Here is a 23376-nt window from a genome sequence, read left to right on the forward strand (position 1 = left end):
TTTCTCCTTTGGTACGTAAATTAATTGCAGGGTCTAGTTTTAGTTATTATTTTTTTTTTTTAATCTAAGCAATAGGTTCGAACAGATTAGTGGAAATATTTTTTTTTTTTACCCTGGCACCAAAGGGGCTCCATACATTAGAGTTTCCAGTCTTTTAATTAAACAGTTTTTTGAAGACACAATGTTGTCCTTCCTAAGTAGGTGATGAGTATTGTAGCCGGCTCTGTTTGCTTCGAATATTTTTCAACCGCTAGTTGTTGATAAGAGTACAGTAGACGGATGAATAGAGTTTTATGGCAAAAGGGTTGCCGTAGAGTTTGAGCCCAAGACATAAAGCGTTCCCTCCCCTCGGGCGCCGGTGTGCACAAATCTCCACCCCTTGTGACTCCGCAGTTTAACTCCTCTTTTCGTGATGTCAAATCAGGCAGCGCGGTGGGATGAAGAGGCGGTGTTTGCATGCCACACACAAGACTCCCGAGTCTCCCACCGACTTGACTTGCTACAGAAAGAGGGAGTTGCCTGTGCAAGGGTTCAGACATGGATGAGACCGAAGCCACGAAGACGTACGGCGTTTCGCTCGCTGGAGGAGGCTTGGACATCGGAAAGTTTGTCCGACAGCCGCAAACCATTGTGCGGTTACTCAGCTGGGTGAGTATCTACCTTACTTGGGCGTGGGAAATTAGTATGCAAGGTTAGCTAAAGAGGGAAAATAGTCGGCGCGGGTAGCGAACAGGTGCAGGCACCCGTACGTGGAGCTGCCAGGGTATGTTTTGGACGACTTCGCTCGGACAGAAGCGCGAGGCAGCGCCTTACGAGGCGTCGGGTTGCATGCAGCTGTCGAGTGACAGCCCCAAACCGAAAAACGCATGTTTTTAAATAAAACAATGAAGTTAGGTCCAACAACGAAAGCTCTACACCAACTGTATACCGAGTAGCACTCGTGCTACCAACTTTTTCCGAATGGTTGCACTACACAGGATTTGGTTGCACGCTTTTTTGAAGAGGCACAGAAAATTTGACTCTCAATTAGTATGCCGTTATTTCAAATGGCGCAAAATTTAAGTGACTCTAGATGTGTTATTTACAAAACATTTCAATGTAACAACTGCAAAATGCTGTATTTGGCAAAACAGATATTTTTAAAAGGCAAAAGGCGTTGCTTTTATGTGAATTTTTTAGTGCCATCAGGAAATTAAAAAATGAAAGATTAATTAACTAATATCTGTCATTAATTCGTCCAGTTAAATCTGATTTTGAGCTCACCCCAAAAGCTTGAGAAAAACCCTCAAGCCAGATATTTACCTTTGTTGCAACATTTACCTTCTGCAGTATTTGAGACTAGTCCCAAGTGCTGGTTTCAACCACTAGGAGGAATGGTGCTGTTTTCTTTTTGTCAGAAGCCAAATAATTAGGAAATACTAAAACATTATACATCCTCTCGCAGACTTGCTCAAACGTGGAGTGCTCTCGAGTTTAGTTTGGCTAATTTGCTACATTATCGTCTTTGGTGGTCTCTGGTTGTTGCGGTAGTTGTAGCCAAGTGACTTGCATTTATGTGATAGAATAAACTTGAGCTGCTTCTGTGGTAAGCATGCTCCTACTTACGTAGATTACATATCACTCTACATTTGGGGTATTTTTTAAATTTAACCACATGCTCCTCCATTTTCAAGTCTTTTGCTCCTGAACTTGCCCTGTCTTTTGTTCTTATTCTTTTTTTTTTTTTATTTCCTGGTTACAAGAACAAACATTAAAATTGTAGGCAAAAGGCTGATGACAAAACCTAATAAACCTCCGAAGTGTATGCACAACACTGCTACCTTCTGCTACCTTCTCCACCATGTTCGCTCCTGATTAGCATAGGGTCTTGAAAGGACTCCATTTATTTTTTTTTGTTAAATGTTATAATGGCAATAAACAAAGGCAGGTTTCATTTTTCTTCTTCGTTCATTGACATAGAACCACTAGAGTGGAAGGATGAAGCCTAGTTATTAGATCAGGTACTGTCAACAAGTGACCAGATGAGCCGCTCATTGGAATTAAAGAAAATATTAAGCAATTTTACCCTGTTCATTCTCTTTGCGACATACCATAATGTATACTGTAGATTAATAAAAAGCCCAAGTTGTTTGTCATTACAACTTAGCGGTAGGACAAAAAAGTCTCATTGAGACTGAGTCTGCGTGAATGAGATGAGCAAGAAAAATAAAAAAATGCCCAGTATAATTTTTCCTGTTTTTGAAGTTTTCTTTTTATTGAGCAAACTGCAAGAAAATTCAACAATCTAGTGACGGATGTAAACATAAAGAGGAGAGTCACTTTTATTTCAGGTTCATCTTTTAGCTGCACATGAGCTAGTTTAACAAAAGGTTTTTTATATATATTTTTGAAGTGTTTTCAAACTGTCTGTCTGATATGCCAATATATTACCATTAATTTTTTTCTTCTGGAAAACCTTTAGATTGTTACACATGTGATTTAAAAGTAATAAGTGCATCCTGTATTTCATCTGTAGGTCTGCTTCTATTGCGTATTTTGGTATTCAAATACAAATAAAAAAGAATTTGGGGGGTTTGGTGAAAAACAGTTATGAACTCAGAAGACTAAATAACACATCTCCACTTAACAATGAATGACCAAATGTTATATTTTGGGGGGGGGATTGGGTGGGTCATTTATTCAACTTCAATTTAAACTGAGATTTTAGACCGTACGCTCCACATATTTTTTTCAATGACACAATGTGACTTCAGACCCACAGAAGACATACAGTATTTGATTCACGGCGGCTCTCAGGTAGCTAGAGGCTCATTTATGCTAGATGCTGCATAAAAACTGGCATCAGGCACCGTTCACTAAACTGTCAGCGTAATTTAGTCATTTCTTACTACCCTGAATTAGCGATTGAATTTTTTCAGAACAACGTTGTTTTGTCTATTGGGAGTCACGACTCACAGCTCACTCTTGGAGGAAGAAACAGTTTGTGCAGTAGAAAGTCCAGTCACCGTGTTTGCAACATGCTGTCGGAAAGAACTTCAAAATAAACATGTAGCACCGAGCCGTTTGTGTACATACATTATTCGGTAAGAGGAACTCTTGTGATGTTGTATTCTCACAAGACCTCATTATTCAAGCTCTCATCCCATGTTCACATTCAAGGCACTGGTGGACGTTTTTAGTTTGAAATGTCTGACTGCATTTGAATGCACAATGTTTTTATACAGCACTAACGCTGGAGACTTGTCATATCATACAACCGCAAGATTGACTAGACATTTTTTTTATACCGTCCTTAATCACTGATTGAATCGAATGGTGGCGTTGGTAGCAATGTGATATGATGGCAATAAAAACCATGTCGCGAGGACGAGTCAAGCTAGCTGTTACGCCACCATAACTGTGAAGGCCAACTTCAAAATAAAAGCTTATTACTCTTGCTACATGACTGATGATTGGTCGTCACCTGACTCCTGAAAAACTAATGTCATCTTCAGTCGATAGCAAGTCGCAAAATGGCCAAAATGGTGAATTGTTCTTTGTAATTCATATTACACAAACATTTACCAGAGTGTTGTGTTTAGTCTAGTGGAGGCGCATTGAACATATTGTTAAGAACTTTTGACATCCCCTTTAACTATGAAAGTAAAAAATCAGCAAGCGTTGGCCTCAGTTTTATGCAATTAAAATGTTTCTCAGAACTTCGGACTTTGAAGCTGCAAAAGAATTGCCAGCATGCCCAGAATCCAAAAAGTGTTATGAATTCCAATGAAAAAATTCCAACTCAGTATTAGGGCTGCACAATTAATCTAATTTTAATCGCGTTATGATATTGGCTGGCACGATTTATTAAGCTGATCCTCGGCGATATTAACTTTTAAAAAGCCGGCTACGCTACTTGTCAAATCAAGCACTTTGTCTTCCTACCACCAGGGGACAATGTTTCCTACATGTCTGCATGAGAAATCCTCTGCTTTTCTCCCCCTAATATACCGTAGGGTCACCACACTGCTGATCACCTGCTACACTTTTATTTAGTTTGTGGTCTGGGTCCCATTATAGAAAACCCCAAATTAACCACAACCTGGCAAGCTAAATAATGCATGCTGTCTTTACCCCTACTGAAGTGAAGAAGCAGGTTGCGGGATTAATGTTTGAACTATTCAGAGCACTTTCATTCCAATGCCAATGATACTCGGCTTGCTCTCTGTAGTGGATTTCACAGACTTATGTCACCAAGTTAAAAATGTTACCCATGGTGGGTGAGGACAGAGTGTGCTTGGAGCTCAGAGTGGATCCGTGTTTGTGTGCATGGAGATAACAGTCAATGGGGTTGTGCATGTGTCTCACTTGTAAATAGAGCCTATTTTTTGCAAGTAAGGTGATATCTTTGCCTGGTTTAACCTCCTTTCCAGTTTGCCTCATCTCTTTCACCAAGATACACTCACACAACGCACGCACACACGCATGTGCACACATACGCACTCAAAACTTTCTATTCTATTTCAGCAGCAACTTTTCACAAAAAACAAACTAGGCTTGATTACATGAGTGGACATTTTCATTTTAGTTCGGTGAGTCATTATGGCACTAGGAGCATTGTTTGCTTTGCCTACACATCCCACCATGCACCAGCTCTCACAATTGTTTCTTTCATTGACCAAAACCCAAATCCTGAAATTGATGATAATCGTTCAATGAAAGTATCTGTATGGAAATGGAAAGGGCATGGTATTTTGAATGTTCCGTGGTTAAATACATGCATATAAATGATCATTTCCTACCTTTGGAACACTGGCCATTAAATTTCTTATATATTTATTTCTTACATATGAGTTGTTTTGTGTGTGTGTGTGTGGGGGGGGGGGGGGGGTATTTATTTATTTGTTTTGTTTTTCTGGGGAGTAGCAACATTTCTGAAGAAAAAGGGAAACGTCTAGTTGACTGACACCTAGGCTCTCTCCGTGCGGCTGCTTCTTCTCCCTCTTCATGGCGTCGTTCTGAAGTCGACCGGCCACGGAACCACAAAACAATAACAAAGATAAAAACAAACATAACCCTTGCATGTGTAAATTTATGTGCTCAACTGTGATATTACAATATTAAAGAAATACAAAAGTAGATGTAAATAGTTCTTCGCGTCAAGAAAAGTAAGAAGTTAGTTGATGAAAAAAAAAGGCCTCTTTAAAGCAGTGTTTATACAGCATGAATGTGCTGTATGCAGTAAATACATCCAAGGCACATGGTTCATTTCTATAAAACCAAGTTAAGGTATATTTACAGCTGTGGCCTCTCCATTAGGTGCAACTATGCGAATTGTTCTAGCTTTTGTTTGTAATTTTATGTCAAATCCACTCTTGTGCAGGCCTCCGTGAAATGTTGAACATCTCAAACGCCTGCTGGTTGTCAGGCCTTGTGCGTCCAAGCACACATGTTCAACTTTTTCTACTGTAAAACAGTGTAACTAATAGATGAAACATAGTTGTTTACTTAGCCAATTGTGAAAAATCTCTTCTCCCCAACTCTGGTTCTAAAGCGTAAGAAAAAGAGGCATGGCTGCTCGGTTAATGTGGTCGTGTGTTTCTTCTACACTGGCAGTATGGGGGCAGTAGGAGGGTGTTCTTCCTACGCTAGCAAAAGAGACCCCCAGGAATGGAAGTCCCCTTTCTGCTCAGGTCCTGAAAGTGCGAAACATGAAAGTAATGGGTCAAGAAAATAAAATAACACTTTGGGTGTTTAGAGTGAGAATTTAACATTGTAACAGGGTTCATCCATCATAGAGGCCCTTTAAAAAAATGACAAGCAAAAAACAGAATATATCATGATAAATATGTACAACTTCCTTAGTGTAAACAGAATTTACAAATAGGTTCATTATTTTCCATTTAACCTAAAATTCTCATGATACAAAAGCACTGCAAAGCTGCTCAACCACCTGAATTTGATCAAAATGATGGTGGAGAAATATGCACCCGACTTGAAAGTAAAACTGTCATTACTACATATATGAATATTGTCTTGTAAATATTATGCTGTCTATAATTCTGACCTCTGACTGCAAATAATGTCATTGTTTGTTTGAGTTTAAAAAGAAACCCTCCAGAGCCAGGCCCAAAGGTGGCCTCAATGGCAAGCGTCTGGTGGCTGGTGGACCTACTGTAGCTCAAAAAAGCCACGTTGGTCTCCCCTTCCATAGGCTTACCATTTTTGGGAGGGGCCTAAGAGTTGTGTTGCATTGTGACCTTGGCGGTCCGAACCCCAGCAACAGAAGCTAACTCCGGGCATATGGAATGTGAGGTGGCAATATTCCGACAAGACGGACTCGGGCTCGCCTCGACACAAAGCTTGGGCTCTGGCTCCTGCCCTTGAGTGGGTTTAGACTTTAGAGTATCAGACCGATTGATCATTCAACATATAATAACTTTCGGTTTCCATTAATAGTATGAAACTATTTTGCTCTTTCTAACATCTCAACTGTTCATTGTCTGGATCCTTTGTCTTCTCCTCTCCTGTGTCACCAAAGCCCCTTTCTGCCGTCCTCTCAGACCTCATAATGTGTTATCAGGGAACTGCTGGTATAGCTGGAGTCACAAGGCTCGCAGCAGGATTCAGAACTAGGTCACATGATGAGATGGTTCACTTGTGTGGATGGCAACAAACCACGGGATGGCCCCAGGAACCAGTTAGCCAAAGGACATTGGCATATTCTTTAGGTGCTATGTTATTCCTTGTTCCAGTAATAAGGCCCTGTGCACAAGTGTCTGTTACTGACATGGATATCAGTTGGCAGTTGTTAGAAAATGTCAAAATAAAGATTTTAATTTATCACTATGACAACTTGTCACGTCAGCAAATGTAATTTGCTACGAACATTTCGACAGCTTGGTTCCAGTGCATGCTTTTTTTTCCGTGAAGCGAAATCACAATAAATTCCGACAAATTATATTATCAAGTGTATTATATACTCTATGTGTTTTGTTTTTTTCTGCCTTCAAGGTTTGACTCAATGTGAATAGTCATACTAGTGCACTTTTCAAATGGATTAGCAAATAATACCGGAGGTTATTGTTGTTAATGGATCAACATTACAAACAAGCAGCATTTAGTGACTAAGGCTATGTTCACACTGCAGGGCTTAATACTCTATTCATTTTTTTTTTTCATTTTTTTTGTAAAGTCGGAATTTTTCGTGAGGCCATGGCATTCTGTGTAGTGCCATAAATGTCTTGCCCGCTATCAGCGTCAGCAAGAGAAAGAGAGGGACAAATACACTATTCCGCTTTTGTTGTATTTTTTTTTCCAACCTGCTTCAACCTATTTGAGTGCAAAATTGGGATGTTTGTCACTTGTTTTTTGGGTGCAAATTGTATGAATACAACTTGGCCATTCAGACTGGTCACATTTCTAAAGATTGGCCCAAATCACATTTGGGGAAAAAAAAAAAAAAAAAAAATCTGATCTTTGTCGTTCACACTGCCATTAAAAGTGAGCGTACGCGCAGGGGCAAAAAAAATCAAAATCGGGTCACTTCAGTCTACATTGTGTATAGCCTAAGACTGGTTCGAGAAGCTTGGTGATTGGTAGGCAGGGGTTGGGGGTTCCTTCACTCTATTTTGTAACTTGTTTTGTTTCTTTGTCTTCCTGCAGCTGTTTGCCATTGTGGTTTTCGCCTGCATCACCACAGAAGGCTACATCAACCCTGTTTACAGTGCCGAGCCAAAGTGCATCTTCAACCAAAACGACTCGGCATGTCATTACGCTGTCGGCATCGGTGTGATTGCTTTCCTCGCCTGTGTGGGCTTTCTGCTTTTGGACATTTACATGCCGTTTATGAGCAGCGCACAGCAAAGGAAATATGTTGTCATGGCAGACCTGGGATTCTCTGGTGAGGATATTAGTTTTGTAAAGGCTTTAATAGTGAAACTTTTATTCCTGTTCTTTTTTGCCTACTGGAACAAATCTTGGAAAAATGTGTTTATATTGAAATGCATTTGCTTTCACATGCATTTTCTTGCTGCAAACACTCGTAATCGCATACAATTTTTCCTCTTCCTTTCTAATGTAGTGCAATTCCTGTTAAATATTGCATATTCTTCTTTCTTTAGTGTTTAGTGTTCAATAATGTACGAAAACAGCCTATACATTTCAGATCATATGTCACAACCAAAAGTATTGGATGTGAGCTTTACCTCCTTGAGGCGTTTTCCTTTGTACGGTAGTTATGACAATACTAGGAAATGCAAGAAGCCGCTGGTGATCATGTATTTTTGCCCCTTTACCGCTGGCCTGCTCCTGCCTTGACACCCGTCTCATACAGAAAGCCTTAGTGTCCCACAATGCGAGACAAGCAGCCCACTGTTATCCTTGCACAACAATGCATATTATTCATTGTTGCAGTCAGCAGCAGATGATGCTGAGTGAGCATGGCTGAGGGCAAGCATGACCTCACAGATTCTCTTAAAATTCATTAGCTGAACATGACGGTGTTTGTTAAATGTTTTTATCAAAACAAAGAAGAGCTACCGTGAATCTTGTGGTCATTTAAGTCATTTAAAATAGTTGCAGATAGGAAGTCCAAAAATATAGGGGGGGAATAAAAAATCTCCCTAAAGTGACTTTGCAAAACTGCTGATGCTAAATTGTGACTGTGATGGGACGCCGGCAGAGTCTGGCGCACTTAATATTTTGTCACATCTTGCAGCTATGGAGGATGATTGGCTTGAAGCGGTCACATGATTGTTATGGAGCCATTTTGCGGCCCACTGATTACTTTCACTTGTGCTTGATTCAATTGTTTTTTCTCTTTGCTCGTGTAATGGAAAAAAAAAACCAAAAAAACAATGTCATTCATGGGTGTTGGGTGATACACATGAAGTGAGAAAAGTGTGAAGCTCCACAGGTTCCTCCGTGACACAAAGAGATGGAAAATATGGACCGAGAAAGGGTGTCCCCATTGTGGTTGTCGGACACCAAATAACATTTCTTATCTTTGCCATATATTGTCCGTTCTTTGTGCCTCATTCTCATTGTCAGTAAGAAACTAGAAGTACAAATCATTAAGTAAGGCATACAGTATTAGTTTAGCTTCGACTTGTCTTGTTGAAATGTCAATTGGACATCACATAGTCCTTGTGTGATGCTTTGCAATATTTTTTTATGCTGGCTGGTCAAACAGACTAAGACCATTATCGACGACATGGTGATGCATTGTTAAAATTGAGACAGCGTAAAGCCTCTTTTTATTTTTTTTCTTGCCCCACCTGCAATTCCCCTGTTTAATGCTTTATGTTAGTTCTAATAGAAAAAAATCAAATTATTTAGGCGTAGAAAACAACCACCGTTGTTAATTTGCAGACATTTACTGTTGCATCGTTAGCTGGCTTTAGCTGCAAGATACCGCTTGTTGCGCGGATTGGCCAGACTCTTAAAATATACATACACTGAGTTTTACTTAGACCAGGTCTTATACTGCCCTATACCACAACGTGGGTAGGCCCAATCATTTTCGGGCATACAGGACAAAGATAAAACCTCAATAATATTCATTTTTGAGGAAAATGATGGACAAAGTGAGTGTTCAGCACTTTTGTGCCATCCTTGAGTAGTATTTTTTTCAATTGAGAGGCTTTTGCACTGGAAAACCAAAATATGTGTTCATTTTTGTTCAATTGGTACTCTTTTTTTGTTGGGATTTTATACTTTACATGCATTGAAATTTGTGTGATTTAAAAATTAAATATATTAAGGGCACGCATTTTTAATATGTGCATAAATTCCATGTGACGCAAACTTCAATTTGATGTTTCTTTTTCTTTACAAATCATGAAATTTTATATATTTTTATGCAATGACTCCATCTGTGTTTATGTCTCCATATCAGGGGTATGGGCCTTTCTGTGGTTTGTGTGCTTCTGCTTGCTGGCCAGTCAATGGAGTCGTACACATGACGTGAGTGGAATCCCTCAGGATGCTGCACGTGCAACAGTGGCCTTTTCATTCTTCTCCATCGCCACCTGGGTAAGCAAAGCAACTGTGCATTTTTTTTTCTCAAAAAAAAACTAAACAAACTCAGCAGCCACAAAAAAACAACAACAAAAAAAACACTGAGTGAGTCCGGTGTCTGAGCATGTTATCTAATAGAAACTCATTATGTTCAAATATTGTCGTTTATCATGCAAATCGATACAAATGGTTATTGTATTATTTATTTATTACACATTAGCCAAATCTTGAAAGCAAATCCTTTGACCATGAGAAGTGTCATAAAACTCCATCTTTGCCTCAGTCTGCCATGTGGCATTATACCAGGAGGCTTTTTGGACCATTCCTGAAAATAGTTAGAGGGTTGGATACATTTTAGTGAGCCTGTTAAATGGCTTTTTCTCTGGTCACGGGCGGCGTCAGCGCAGACTTTGATGTCGACGGCTGGCGTGGTGACTACAATCTCCATCAATGACAGCGCAATAAATACTGTATGACTTTTTTATGTGTGCATATTAAAGTGTTCCCTCGATACTTTGCGCTTCAAATTTCACGCTTTCAGACCTTCGCTTTTTTATTCTGTTTTTTTCTCCAAAGGACCGTCACTTCACGACAGCGCATAATGCACTGCACCACTCCCATGCTTTGTCCTAACATGGAGTCTGAAGCAATCTCACAGCCCTAATACACAATCTCGTTCGAATGAAGGCGCTTGTTGTATAATTTCACGCTTACCAGGGTTATTTGCTGAATTTTAAACATACCCACGGGCCAAAATAATACCCCGCCACTGGTGGCCCACGGGGTTTTCCCAGAAATTCCAGATGACCCACTCTGCAAACAGTTTCTGAAAAGTTGTGATTTTGGAGAGGCAAGCATTCCGCCAGAAAACAACGATATTCTATTCACAACTATCATACACGTTTAAATATTGTGCTTCTTTATTGTAAAGCTAGCTCATAATTTATGACACATTGCATTGATTACAATTTGCTTCTAATAAATGAATGCTGTAGTGTTTTTATTTTATTTAATTTTTTACGCAGGGCATCCTAACCTACTTCGCCTTGGGTCGTTTCCGTAGAGGCGCCGAAGACATCGCCGTCCCGACCTATACTGAGCAGCCTGCCGACGAACGCACACCTTACCCTCCGACCTACGCCCCGTCCTCCTACAACCCCACGCCATATACCCCCACCACCTACAGCGCCTATCCCAACATAGCCGATCTGAGTCAGCAACCTGCATTCACCCCAAATCTTCAGCCGACGCCCGGCTATCAGCCCCCCAATTACTGAGGCAGAAGGCACTGGTATGGCCACGGAAATCCTCCTGGCAGTTTGTTAGGAACGGCGCCAACGTGTCAGAGATGTGACTCCATTGATGAAAGAGCTTCTCATTGGATTTAACACTCCTCACTTTGTTAACCATGAAAAGTTAAAGAACTGCATGCAAGTTAATTGAAGAAGGACGGTGCGGTTTACTGCAGGGGGTCAAGGCTTTTTGGTCTGCGATCAGATCTTCACTTCGGACTGCACGCTGACAATAGATGTGATCTTTGGACCAGCTGACCTCTGTGTTATGACACAACACTTACCTCAAGCAGGCAGACAGGCACATGGGATGTACCCACGATTTTAGACACTGCCAATTACAGTTGATGACATCAACACTGTGTGTTTCTCTTACATTGATACAGATTTCTTCGTGAGACTGTTGTCTTTTTCTTTGCTGTGTACTAGAGCTGGGTATTGATTCAGATTTCCAAAATCAATTAAATTCACAAGGGCTCAATTCAATTGAAGATTCACTCTTAATTTCCAATTCAGGTAAGAATTTCATGCAGTATCAATTTTACTTTAATGATCAATTCTGCCAGCAGATGAAATTTCTTGCATTAGTACAAATGTGTATTGAATTGAATTGCACGATGAATGTAACTGCATTTATTTTATGGAATATGGCCTGATAAAGACAATGATCGGACAATTCAAATATCTTTACAAATACTCCTTCAATGCACTGAGGGGGAATGACTAGTCTGTGAGTATCTTGCAGGGAGTACATGAAAACATTTTATTATTTATTTGATGAACCAAAATCCAGTGGCTGCATGTCAAATCAAGTTACATGGGCTGTGGATACAAATTTTATTACACTGGCACAATGCTGAGAACATGCAAAAAAGGCTGAATAATGGTGAATGGAATGCATTGACTTATTTAACAACGTTAACGGTCCTCCAAGAAAGCACTTTGCTAAAATAATAACACAACCATCAGTCACCAGGTTGACGAGCAATTCAAACTGTTGTGGGTATAAGGTATTTCATTTTCCGTTAATCTGTAGTGTCTTGTTTTTTTCATTTTGAAAATTTGGTTACTATAATTTACGTTCATCTAGGCTCAAACAATTTGACATCCTTAATTATCAATGACTCACAAGAGGAGAATATTTATACTGTACTGATTAAGCACAATAAAATGAAGCGACATCAAAATTGAGTTTAAAACTTTATAAATGGACTTTTTAAACATCCGCCTCACAATTCAGAGTCTTGAGTTTCATTCCAACTGCTTCCTGTGTAGAGTTTGCATGTTCTCCCCGAGCCCGCGAGGGTTCTCTTCCGGCACTCTGGCTTTCTCCCGCACACTAAAAACATGCATGACACTAAATTGTCCTTAGGTATGATTGGCTGCGTGAAAGGTTGTTGGTCTCTCTGTGCCTTGCGTTTGGCTGGCAACCACTTCAGGGTGTCTACAGGGATTGGTACCAGCAAGCCTGTGACGCTAAGTGGCCACAGAAAACAGTATAGGAGCGGTTCGGTGGAGCAGTGAGCAGCACATCCGCTTCACAGTTCATAGGTCCCGGTTCAAATCCACCTGGCTCCGGCCTTCCTGTGTGGAGTTTGCATGTTCTCCCTGAGCCCGCGTGGGCTCTCTCTGGGCACTCCGGCTTCCTCCCACACCAAAAACGTGTGGCAGGCAAACATACTAAATAGTGCTTAGGTGTGATTTGGTGCGTGAACGGTTGTCCGTCTCTGTGTGCCCTGCGATTGGCTGGCAACCAGCTAAGCCAGCTGATATAAAGGTAAACCCATGGAACAGAAACTAATTGACAATTGAAATGCTTTGTTTGGAGCAAATAACAGGCTTACTCTTGATGTGAACTCATTTTGACGTGAGTATAACGGAAAGTACAGTTGACAAGGTCATACATGAGGGCTTCTCAGTGTCAAGTGACAAAATGTGTATACTGTACATGAGTGTTTCCACAGTAATATGGCCAAGAAGCTCAATGTTTTGTCAAAAACAAATATATAAGCTTAAGATAAACTGAATACTGTATCAATAATACATTTCAAATAGTTGCACTTTACTATTCTAGTCAGTATTAGTTCAAGTGTGCAGCCTACAGCATATATATTATGGTCATACAGTAGTGATAGCATGGCATCATAGATAATTGAATTATTTTTGGCCAACATGTATTTTATCAATTACTTGTAACCTGGCTAGTTTGAAAGGGTATCTGGAAGCTGGAAATTACAAGACCATGGCAGGTATGTATATGAAGTAGTATATGCATTGTCGCTGTTCCATCCTGAAATTCACATTAACAACCTTTCATTGAGGAAAATGTGCTACAATTAATCAATTTGGATGTCAATAAAGTAAATAATTACCTTCAGCGATGTTTTTGTCCTTTCAAGGTAGAGATTTTCACATTCCCAAAGGGTCTTAAAATTTGGTCAAAGTACAGATAAATTTAACTGAATGCTCGTGACCCCTATTCATAAAAGCTATTTACCAGTTCTTTATGCAATAACGTGTATTTTGTGTTGCTTTACTCCACATTATAGACCTGAAGTTTACCGCAGGGTGTGAAATGGATCGGGTCCGCCATGCAATCCTAAAAAACTCAAAGGAATTGTTTAAGGGACAATGATGTACAATCTGCACCTAACTATAGCAGCACCATGATGCGTATTGTCACATTTTATGCAATCTATAAGGAACGAACATTAAATCCAAATCATTTCCCAAATTCATTTTAAGTTCAAGTCTATCAATACATAGGCTGTGAAAAGCTTCTGCATATGTTAATACTACCTCTTAAACCACAAAAAAGGCAGTTATTTAGAAAAAAAAATGGCAGCAATAACAGAAATTGCAGTCTAAGATTTACATACAAAAATGAAGATTAAAAAAAAAAAAACACAGCCCTCAGACCACACACACACAATAACTTATTCAAATTAAACCTGCCTAAACATACACATGTACTAGTTCTTCTCGTAGGATCAGAACCTACATTTTCCCATGTCAGCATTAAATTAAGAGGGTGGGACTCCACCACAAATGTAATGAATTAAATTGGAATAGTTTGTAAAGCAACGAGACTTTGATTTAAACACACAGCAGCTAAATTTCAGACCTCCATACTGAAGCTGGTGTTAGAATGTGTACTGTTCAGAGGTGGAGGGAAGAGAAAAGCTTTCTTGGAATTCCCGAGTCCACAAGCTTTCCATTAAGTGCATGTTGAGGGGTTTCATCCCTGAGGGGAGGTCGGTTTTCTTTGGTCACCATCAGATCTTCGTAACACTTTCGGCAGACAGCCTGGTATTTGTCAGCTCCGCCGATCACTTCCACCTAACATGGAAAACATGTAACATAGGAAATATGATGGCTAATAGAAAACAAACGCTGTTAGCCATTTTTTTCTTGGGTGAACACTCACCTCTGTCTCAGCTCCAATCCTCTTTGTGTAGGCCGCTTCTTTGTAACACTGCATGCAGACGGCGTGAAGCTTTACCACGCTTTCCGCCAGAGGGACGAGGTTCAGGATGTTTCCGAATGGCTGTAAAAATGCGTGAGAGTAGGTGACCCTTAAATAAATGCAGATATAATCACTAGAGAGAACAGAGATGCCTTTATGAGGAACAATGAGCGTGTTGGAAAACAATTTCCTCAATCTTGACTGTTGAATGCGTCAAAAAACATTCCTGATTCATTGCTAGACAATGATGCGCCTTGTCAGGGAAAAAAAAAAGAAGAAAATCTCACCAGTCTCTGGAAGGTCCCATCCAAGGCAGCGACAATCACAATCTTGCCCAAATTGGCCATCTCCTCACAAAACTCCACTGTATCTGGAAACTGCAGTCACACACACACACGCACACGCACGCACGCACACACACACACACACGCACACACACACACGCACACACGTACACACGCACGCACACACCATTTGACTGTAGGTCACTATAGATGGCCTATATATTGAAACGATGAAAAAGTCCTAGAAAACTAATATCTAAAATTGCTGTAGCAGCTACAGCAATAAAAATACCGACCGTACCTGCTGTGCATGCATTGGCCTCTAAGAGGCAGTATAGTGCCGTGCAATGTGTATGCATCGATGAAACTTAAAATTAAAGAAATAACGTTGAGGTTAAACTTGTATATATTATATATTTGTTTAGCCTTGCTGCAAACACTGAAATATGATCATTTTCTTTTAATTATCGCTACCCATGAAACCAAAGATGTCCAGGAAAAAGATGTTACACTTACAAACTGTCCTTCATCAATACCAATGACACGGCTTTGCAGGGCCAGTGACCGCACATCTGTCAGACAATTTGCAGGTACTGCCTCCATCGTGTTTCTAAGGAAATGTACAAGAAAGTCAACTCATTTCATGATCCAAACTCTCCTCAATCAAGCCAAATACATGCATCCCAGCATCCTAGATGAAAATGGCAACAAACAGTAATTACGAACAACATAGTGACATGTACATGTTAACTGTTTTGCAAAACAAAACATATTAAAAATAGCGGGTCACTTACTTATCATGTGTGGCCATGCCAATGTCTGAGTACCGTGTGTCTTTGGCATATTTGATCACCAAGCAGTTATATTGGGCTATTTGGAAACGCCGTACTCTTCGCATCAATTCAGTGCTGCAAAAAACAGACATCAATTTAGTTAACTAATGTAAGCTTCACACAAGAAAAGTTGCGGGTCCACGTGCAGTGAAGAGAATCTCAGTGTGAAGAAAGTTTATTTGGGATATGTGAAACATTCGCTGATTTAAAAATTCAAAGAAAAATTACATTTAACACATACTTTAATTGAATCAATGTGTTGTTATTTAATCAAATTATTCATGCTGTTATTGTTCAAACTGTGTGCAAAGTGCCCTTCCAAAGATACACGCATATACAGTATATATACCTCCGGATACCTTGACCTCATCTTTAAAGGACACTTGGAAAACAATAAAAAATGTTTGACATTGTGATGGTTTAGCATTCTTCTAAGTTAGTGGTTCTAAAATGGGTGTACGGGTACCCCTGCGGGTTCCTGAAGGAACTCCAGGGGTTACTCGAGATTTTCAATAAAACAAACAAACATGGAAAAATCCCTTAAAAAGAATTGTTTGATTAAATGTATCAGGAAGATTAAAGTTCATTAAACAAATTTAATGTTCAGTAGGTTATTCAATTTCATTATTTTAAAAGACTAGATTCTTCCCCATAGTAAAATGGTTCGGGTTACCTGTCAAGTTAAAGATTTATTTTTGTGAACACATCTCATCTATGATCCCAAAAGAGGACACTTCAAGTTGAATATTTTTCTGTGTACAAATATTCACTTTTAATTATTCTTTTTGAGAACAGACCTTTATGTTGATTATTTTTTGTGTACAAATATTTATTAATAATCAAGTTAATGATTTTTTTATGTGAACAGAGCTCTTCTGTGATTCAAAAAGAGTATACTTTATAATTACTATTTTTCTGTGGACGGGTATTTATAATTATTTTTGAGAACAGGTCTGACCATTTAGTATGTTGATTAGTTTTTCAATAAGAATCATGGTATTTCTTTTTGAAAATATATCTCTTCTATGATCCAAAAGAGGACACTTTGTGTTGATTATTTTTGTGTACTAATACAAATTGATTTTGAGAGGTTCTAAAATTTAATAAATCACACTGATGGCATCTTTTAGTATTTTTTTTTCAATTCTTCTGATTAAATTGTATTTGGCTGAAAACATATTTCACGGGAGGTAGAGTACATCACTGAAAAAAGGTTGCAAACCAATTGTTGAAGTGACGGTTGGTGCAAAATGTTTGAGAACATTTGAATGAAAGAGAGCGGGAGGAAGAAAAAAAAAGTTCAGTTACATGGCGGATGCTTGAACTGGCGGGACAATTTATATATCTTTAACAACACACAGTATAAAACACGTTCATTCTGTGAGGGTAAATTAATCAATCGGAACATTTTGTAAAGGTTACCTTTTGCCTGAAAACATCGGTCCAAATATGACCTGTGAAAAAAATTAATTGGGAGCAACTTAGCAACAAAGATACTGAACTAACTGAATAGAAAAGTAACGTGCAAATATACTGCTGGCACAAACGTGTATATCAAATAACAATAAATATTTGTTTCGCTGCTGCTGCTAAACAAGACATTACAGCTAAAACATACCTGGATTTGCCCGTGGGATTTCATTGGAGAATTTGGAAAAACTTTGGGGAAATCCATGCAGTCCATTTTTGTGGAGCAAACAAGCCAAATAAAAAAAAAAAGAAATACAGATGTTACAAATCCAAACGTAGCAGCTGCATTCAAACAATGATTTAAACTAGCGCGCGCCTTTTGGGTACAGTATATCCGCCTGGCAGGTCCCGCACCGGAAAAGAATCCGACCAATTGGCAGTACGTCTGAAAGATCACATGACTCGTTCTAGCCAAAGAAAATCGAAACGGCGCAACGCCTCTTTGCCCTCCAAGAATATAAATAGAATACTTTCGATAATACACTCAATACTGAATGCGCTCTCGCTATCTTGCGTCTGATATTTCGGAAGCTCAGAGCGTTGTTCAGACGTGCCGGTTTTCGGTTATTTAGAAAGGTATCCCGAAAAGCCCAGTGTGTTATAGAAACAGTTCACGCACGACATGCTGTGTTCGGAAATCATTGGCAAGGGAAAGCGCCCTACAAAAACGCCTACCCAATTTGAGCTGAATAGACTCGAAAATGAATTGAGTTATCCTAGAAGAAGTAAAGCTGAAATTAACGATTGCCGTCAACGCTGTTTTGGCAGATCGACTAAATATTAAACTTACTTTGCCTGCACACAAACTCCTTCTATTCTATTAACTTACTATTTCATTAGATCTTAGAAAAGAGGGTTAGCCGGCGTCAATGCAGATCAATACGTGTTCCCCTAGCTTTGTGAACTCACATAGCAAAAACGATTTCCCCGCCCTTTAAAAAAATAAAACTATGTTGAAAGCAGTCTTGTTCGGGAAAGAATAAAACACAACTGAATAATTGAAATTAGATACCCGAAATTTGCAAGTACTGTACAGTTACCAGTATTTGTGGTTAATTTGATCCTACTACTTCATGAACACTGCAAATTCTGTTACTGTCAACCATTGATCTAAACTAGACGAACACAAAAAAAGAACATAAAAAAATCTGCAAGCTTGTCAAGTGTAGGCTACATTTTGATTATTTCGCCCCAAAATGCTAAAAATGATCATCAAAATACTGATAAAACAGTCAATGGACACCATTCCTGAAACTGATGGAAATTGCAGCGTTCCGAATTTCAAGCGTGTCGCTTTTACTCTTCAAAGGGTCTATTTGACTGGATTTCAAAGGTCTAAAGTCCAAAACAGTTCACACCGCTGCAGTCAAGTCACCCTGGTCATCGATCAAGAGAGTTTCAACAACAGATCGAAAATGACATCGTGGACTGCCATGAAGAAAGATGTAAGAGTGCAACTTAATTTTATTATCATACACGACTTCAGAGATGGAGGAGAGCGAGTTGGTATCATGGCAGTAGTACAGTATATTCCGACTAACATGATGGATCATCAGAGGAGGTCGCTGTTTTCCCTGTTTGACGTTGCATTTTGCGAAATGATGGCGGACGCCGCATACTGTTTCATGGTGGACGGGCTCGGTTCGGCGCAACAACATACTCAACTGCTGAATTTGTGACCAGGAACTCGAGAGGCAGTATTCGCCTAGTCGTTGGTCGCACAGGATGGAGGCAGACGACGTGATCAAGGCCCATGTCAAGGCTTTAAAGGAAGGTTGGTCGATTTTCCAACTCTATACATATTTGTAGGTACTGTACACAAAGCGCGTTCATTTGAGACGATCGAGCCATGTTTGTAGCCCATAGACGTCATCAAAGACATACCTATTCACGAGTGGGAGATGTTTCGTTTTCTGACCATGTCCCCTTCCTGTTATGCGTTGTTGGCAGGTGCTTGTAATCTTACACGTGTCATTGGAAGTATACACGTAAATAAAATACATAGGCTATACCAACATATAATGTCGCACATTCCTGGTAGAATAGGACAATTACGTGCTTGAAATTTCAGAATTAACCAAAAATGCATGCAAATGTAATGATCTAAATGTAAGATAATTCACATACACATCCTTGAATGCACATGTCTACCTGTTTATGTTTTAGTACTTGGTGCACAACTTTGTATGTTGTCTTACAAGAATTTGAAAGGCAAAATTTATGATGGCGTTTTCTCCATGATTGACACCATTGTGCCTTCATCTCTTTTACAATCAGAACTGACACTCTTAAGATTACTTGCCATTGATTTGCCACTGAGCCACCCGCTATGGGGATATATTGTTGATTAAAGACAAAGTGTCATCAAGGTCTCTTTGTGTCAAGGGACTTGTTTTGTTAGAAAAAAATGGTGTCAAACCGCCAGAGGAAAAAAAAAGTGCATGCATGGTTACAATATCTAATTTAACTTTTTTTTTTTCACCTGTCACTATATCTTGTAATAAGTAGTAAAAAATCTGTATTATGTGTGACTGAATAATTTTCTGGCCAATAGGTGAAATGGGACAGTTTTGCGTGGCCCATTGTAGTTGTTAACTACTGTTTTCATCATTGATTACATGCTCAGCAACTTCACTGAATGCAACGGGTAAGGGGGTCTTTGAAATTGTATTTCTTTTGACATGCAGGTACAGACCGTGCGCGCGGTTTGACTCAAACACTACTCAATGTGCCATATGGGGAACGTGAAGGCGAAAAACTGGATGCCTACATTCCCATCACCAATTCTCTTGGTATGCAGCAGTCATGACCTGCCAACATGGTGTCCAATGAGTGTTGATGATGCTCTCGTGTTTTTCAGATGTACCTCTTGTTATTTACCTTCACGGAGGATACTGGCAGTTTCTCAGGTAAGATAAATGTTAGACCCTCTTGCAAATATGAGATCCTGTCCAATGCAAAAATAGATGGATGTTTTTTTTGTTTTTTTCATCTTGATGGAATGTGCCTCAACAGTAAGGAGGAGTCTGGATTCATGGCGGTCCCGCTCATTGAGAAAGGTGTCGTTGTGGTGGCAGTTGGCTATGACATTGCTCCCAGAGGTAAAGTCCATTGCTTGGCATTTTCTGGATTTACACTGCATGTTTAAAGTAACTAAATCCCTTCTCCAAAGTGGCAAAGTGTGAACTGTGTCATGGCAGCATGAATATGAAAAAAATATACAGACTCAAATATTTTCAGGCTTCTTGCAAATGTGGATAGAAATCTGGAGCTCTCTTATCGTGTGAATGCATTGTAATAACACAAATAGGAAAGACCCTGTCAATATAAAATTTTCATCTTTGAAATACACCGATCTGGCTAAACCATAAATAAGCAACTTTAAAAAGTTTAATATAGTACATTTGAAAGACGGCAAAAACGAAGACAGATGTGTATTTATGCATAATTTTTGTTGTCACAGCCTGGTCTTGACCATGGGATTATTTTCATTCAATTTAGGCATTAGCGCCTGTCAATGTAAACAGCCAGATCGGCGACTGAATGCACCACTTGAAATTTGCATGGAAATAATTCTACTTTGCATATCGGTATTAAATCAAACATTTAGGCGTGCTGTGAATATCCGTTTTATGAGAGAAGCAGGATTGTGTGTGACGATATCTTTTTTCAGGTAACATGGACCTGATGGTCTCTCAAGTGCGCAGGGGCGTTGTGTCTGTTGTCCAACAATATTCTCATATCAGGTATCCCTCACACTTTCCGTCTTTCTCGATTATATTGAAAAATGAGGTGTGACACTTCTCAGTCAGATGATAATGTCTCTTTACAGCGGCTTGTACCTGTGTGGCCACTCTGCTGGTGCTCATTTGGCTGCAATGGTCCTTTCCACAGACTGGTCGCAATATAGCATCACGCCTCCAATCAAAGGTCAACAGAGTGTTGCTTTATTGTGCTTGTTATATAAAAAAATGATAAAAACCATTACAAATTTTCTTCAGGTGCTTTTCTTGTCAGCGGTATCTATGACCTCTTGCCCATCCTGTCTACTTACGTCAATGAGCCTTTGAAAATGACAGAGTAAGTAAGCAGATGGAAACCTGCCACGCAGCCACACGGGTCTCGATCTTCTCTCAAAATTAATTGTGAATTTACTATTTGTGGTGTGGCATCACAGTTTTATAATGTACAAATGGGGACTTGGCTCAAAGTTAGGGAAATAGTAGTTTGCCTTTCACAACCCTAAAGAATAGGAAATTGTACTAATGTGCATTTTTTACTATTTTTTAGTGTATTGATATTAATTAAATTTTTCCAGTGCATTTTTCTGCAATGTCTTTCCTCATGCACTTCTTGCTGTCTTTAAGAGTAGAAGAGAGTAGAGGATCTCTGCCTAGTTTAGAATCATCACCACCACCGTTCCATTTAGTTGTTTTATTTTTTTAACTGATGGCAGGGAGGTGGCCATAAGAAACAGCCCCAGCAAGTTGATCCCTCAGATCAAACTCTCCTCCTCGAGCTGCCAAATTGTTGTGGCTGTTGCTGAGAACGACTCGCCGGAGTTTCGCAAGCAGTCAGAGGATTACTACAATGTCAGTATTCCGTCATTTTTTGTTTATTTCTGTTTTTTCATCTTCGCAGAAAGACATACAATGCAAGAACAAAATATATTAAAATAGAAAAATAAGGTTATCAGCGTTTTTTTTAAGAATACTTTTATGTGTATCATACGTTGAGCATTTCACACATTTCCTTATTCTCCGATGAAGCTTTGTTTTTAATGATGTCCCTTAAAGAGTCTGAAGGCAAGTGGGCTGAATGTGACTTTGGAGGATCTGTCAAACACGGACCACTTCAGCATTATAGAACAGCTGGTTGATGGAGATTATCACCTGACAAAGGTAGTCCACTCAAACATTACAAGTTGTAATAGCAACAAGGGTTCCTAATCACAAATTAGAATTTTGTAGCACAGGTACCTAATAAATAAATAAATACATATATATGTGTGTGTGTGTGTGTACAGTATATGTATATATACAGCACAATAGTACTAAATTGTATGCATCACTAATCACTATTACTCTTTCAGCTCCTGTTGAAGATGATGGGGAAGTGCTGAGGTGGAAGTGTCAACCCATGGACATAACTACAGGAGCCACACGCCACACGGAGGAGCTATCATGCACCCACACGGAAATATGCTCAGTGATGATAATTGAATAACACCATCAGGTAGAAATTGTATGCAAACATTCTCTGTAGATACTGTTGTTTTATGTGTTGAAAATGTCATACAATATTGTATCATATGGGGGGAACCTGTGCCTATGCATTGGATTCACGATTGTATGTTCTGGCATTATTCTCTTTTTCTTTAGTGGGTACAGTTTTTTTTTTTTTTTTTTTTTTTTTTAATAACAGCTCTGGGCCAACGAAGATAGGCCTTAAATGACTGCAGTGTCGATGTCTGTCTGCAACCATGTTTTGTTAGTTGTCAAGAACACATTGTATGTAAACTATGGCACTTCAGGTTATTCACTTAAGAGTAGCAATATGTTGCCACTATACTGTCCCATAGTCAGCCTGTTTGAGAAAACAACAGAACACAATGGGAACATATATTGTTTAACATTTAAATGTCACATCTTGCAGCGATTATATGCCATTCAGGGATTGTTAACTTAATATTGATGATCGCATACTGTAGCTTTACTGTATAATTATAAAGAAGTCAGTATAAAATATTTATATTTTAAGTGGAAGTACAGCCTAAATAAAATCACGAGAAGCACAGTCACTCACTCTGATTGCACCATAATAATTGTTGTTTACTCATTGCCCTATGTGATTTGTTGTTGAAATAAAAATATAGTACATGGTATGTTGCCTCAGTTCTATTCAAGACGTAGGTTACTCAATCATTTTTAATCCAAAGACGCTTTTTTGCTTTGTAATGGGGTCCAATCTACTGCCTGGGGGACAAACCAGAGGGTCAATCAGCATGCATATATATATATATATATATATAT

The 23376-nt window shown here is 39.2% G+C and overlaps 3 protein-coding genes across 9 annotated transcripts; 2 read left to right on the plus strand and 1 right to left on the minus strand.

Annotated features, from left to right (window-relative positions):
• The first annotated feature begins 514 nt into the window (after positions 1-514).
• Positions 515-13668, plus strand: syngr2b (synaptogyrin 2b). Its single transcript, XM_088418870.1, has 4 exons — positions 515-648; positions 7645-7882; positions 9878-10014; positions 11025-13668. Exons 1-4 carry the CDS (start codon positions 538-540, stop codon positions 11274-11276), a joined length of 738 nt encoding a protein of 245 aa, XP_088274996.1. The 5' UTR covers positions 515-537; the 3' UTR covers positions 11277-13668.
• Positions 13669-13961: 293 nt separating this feature from the next.
• Positions 13962-19184, minus strand: tk1 (thymidine kinase 1, soluble). Of its 7 annotated transcripts, none has more exons than XM_088418877.1 (8): positions 19010-19184; positions 17493-17533; positions 17297-17328; positions 15836-15949; positions 15558-15651; positions 15045-15134; positions 14719-14838; positions 13962-14630 (listed from the first exon to the last, which is right to left on the minus strand). In XM_088418877.1, exons 2-8 carry the CDS (start codon positions 17514-17516, stop codon positions 14451-14453), a joined length of 654 nt encoding a protein of 217 aa, XP_088275003.1. In that variant the 5' UTR covers positions 17517-17533; positions 19010-19184; the 3' UTR covers positions 13962-14450. The 7 variants fall into 7 exon arrangements, with proteins under 7 accessions (XP_088275003.1, XP_088275002.1, XP_088275004.1 ...); XM_088418876.1 differs by having other exon boundaries at positions 19005-19184; XM_088418878.1 differs by lacking the exon at positions 19010-19184 and adding an exon at positions 18174-18260.
• On the plus strand, positions 18334-23228 carry afmid (arylformamidase). Its single transcript, XM_088418869.1, has 11 exons — positions 18334-18789; positions 19028-19118; positions 20032-20136; positions 20205-20253; positions 20360-20445; positions 21018-21090; positions 21177-21274; positions 21346-21424; positions 21801-21936; positions 22141-22245; positions 22437-23228. The coding sequence occupies exons 1-11, from the start codon at positions 18541-18543 to the stop codon at positions 22464-22466; spliced, it is 1101 nt and encodes a 366-aa protein (XP_088274995.1). The 5' UTR covers positions 18334-18540; the 3' UTR covers positions 22467-23228.
• Positions 23229-23376: the final 148 nt, after the last annotated feature.

The sequence above is a fragment of the Hippichthys cyanospilos genome, chromosome 7 (assembly GCF_059441005.1).
Source record: "Hippichthys cyanospilos isolate Australia breed blue-spotted pipefish chromosome 7, RoL_Hcya_1.0, whole genome shotgun sequence".
Lineage (NCBI taxonomy): Eukaryota > Metazoa > Chordata > Actinopteri > Syngnathiformes > Syngnathidae > Hippichthys > Hippichthys cyanospilos.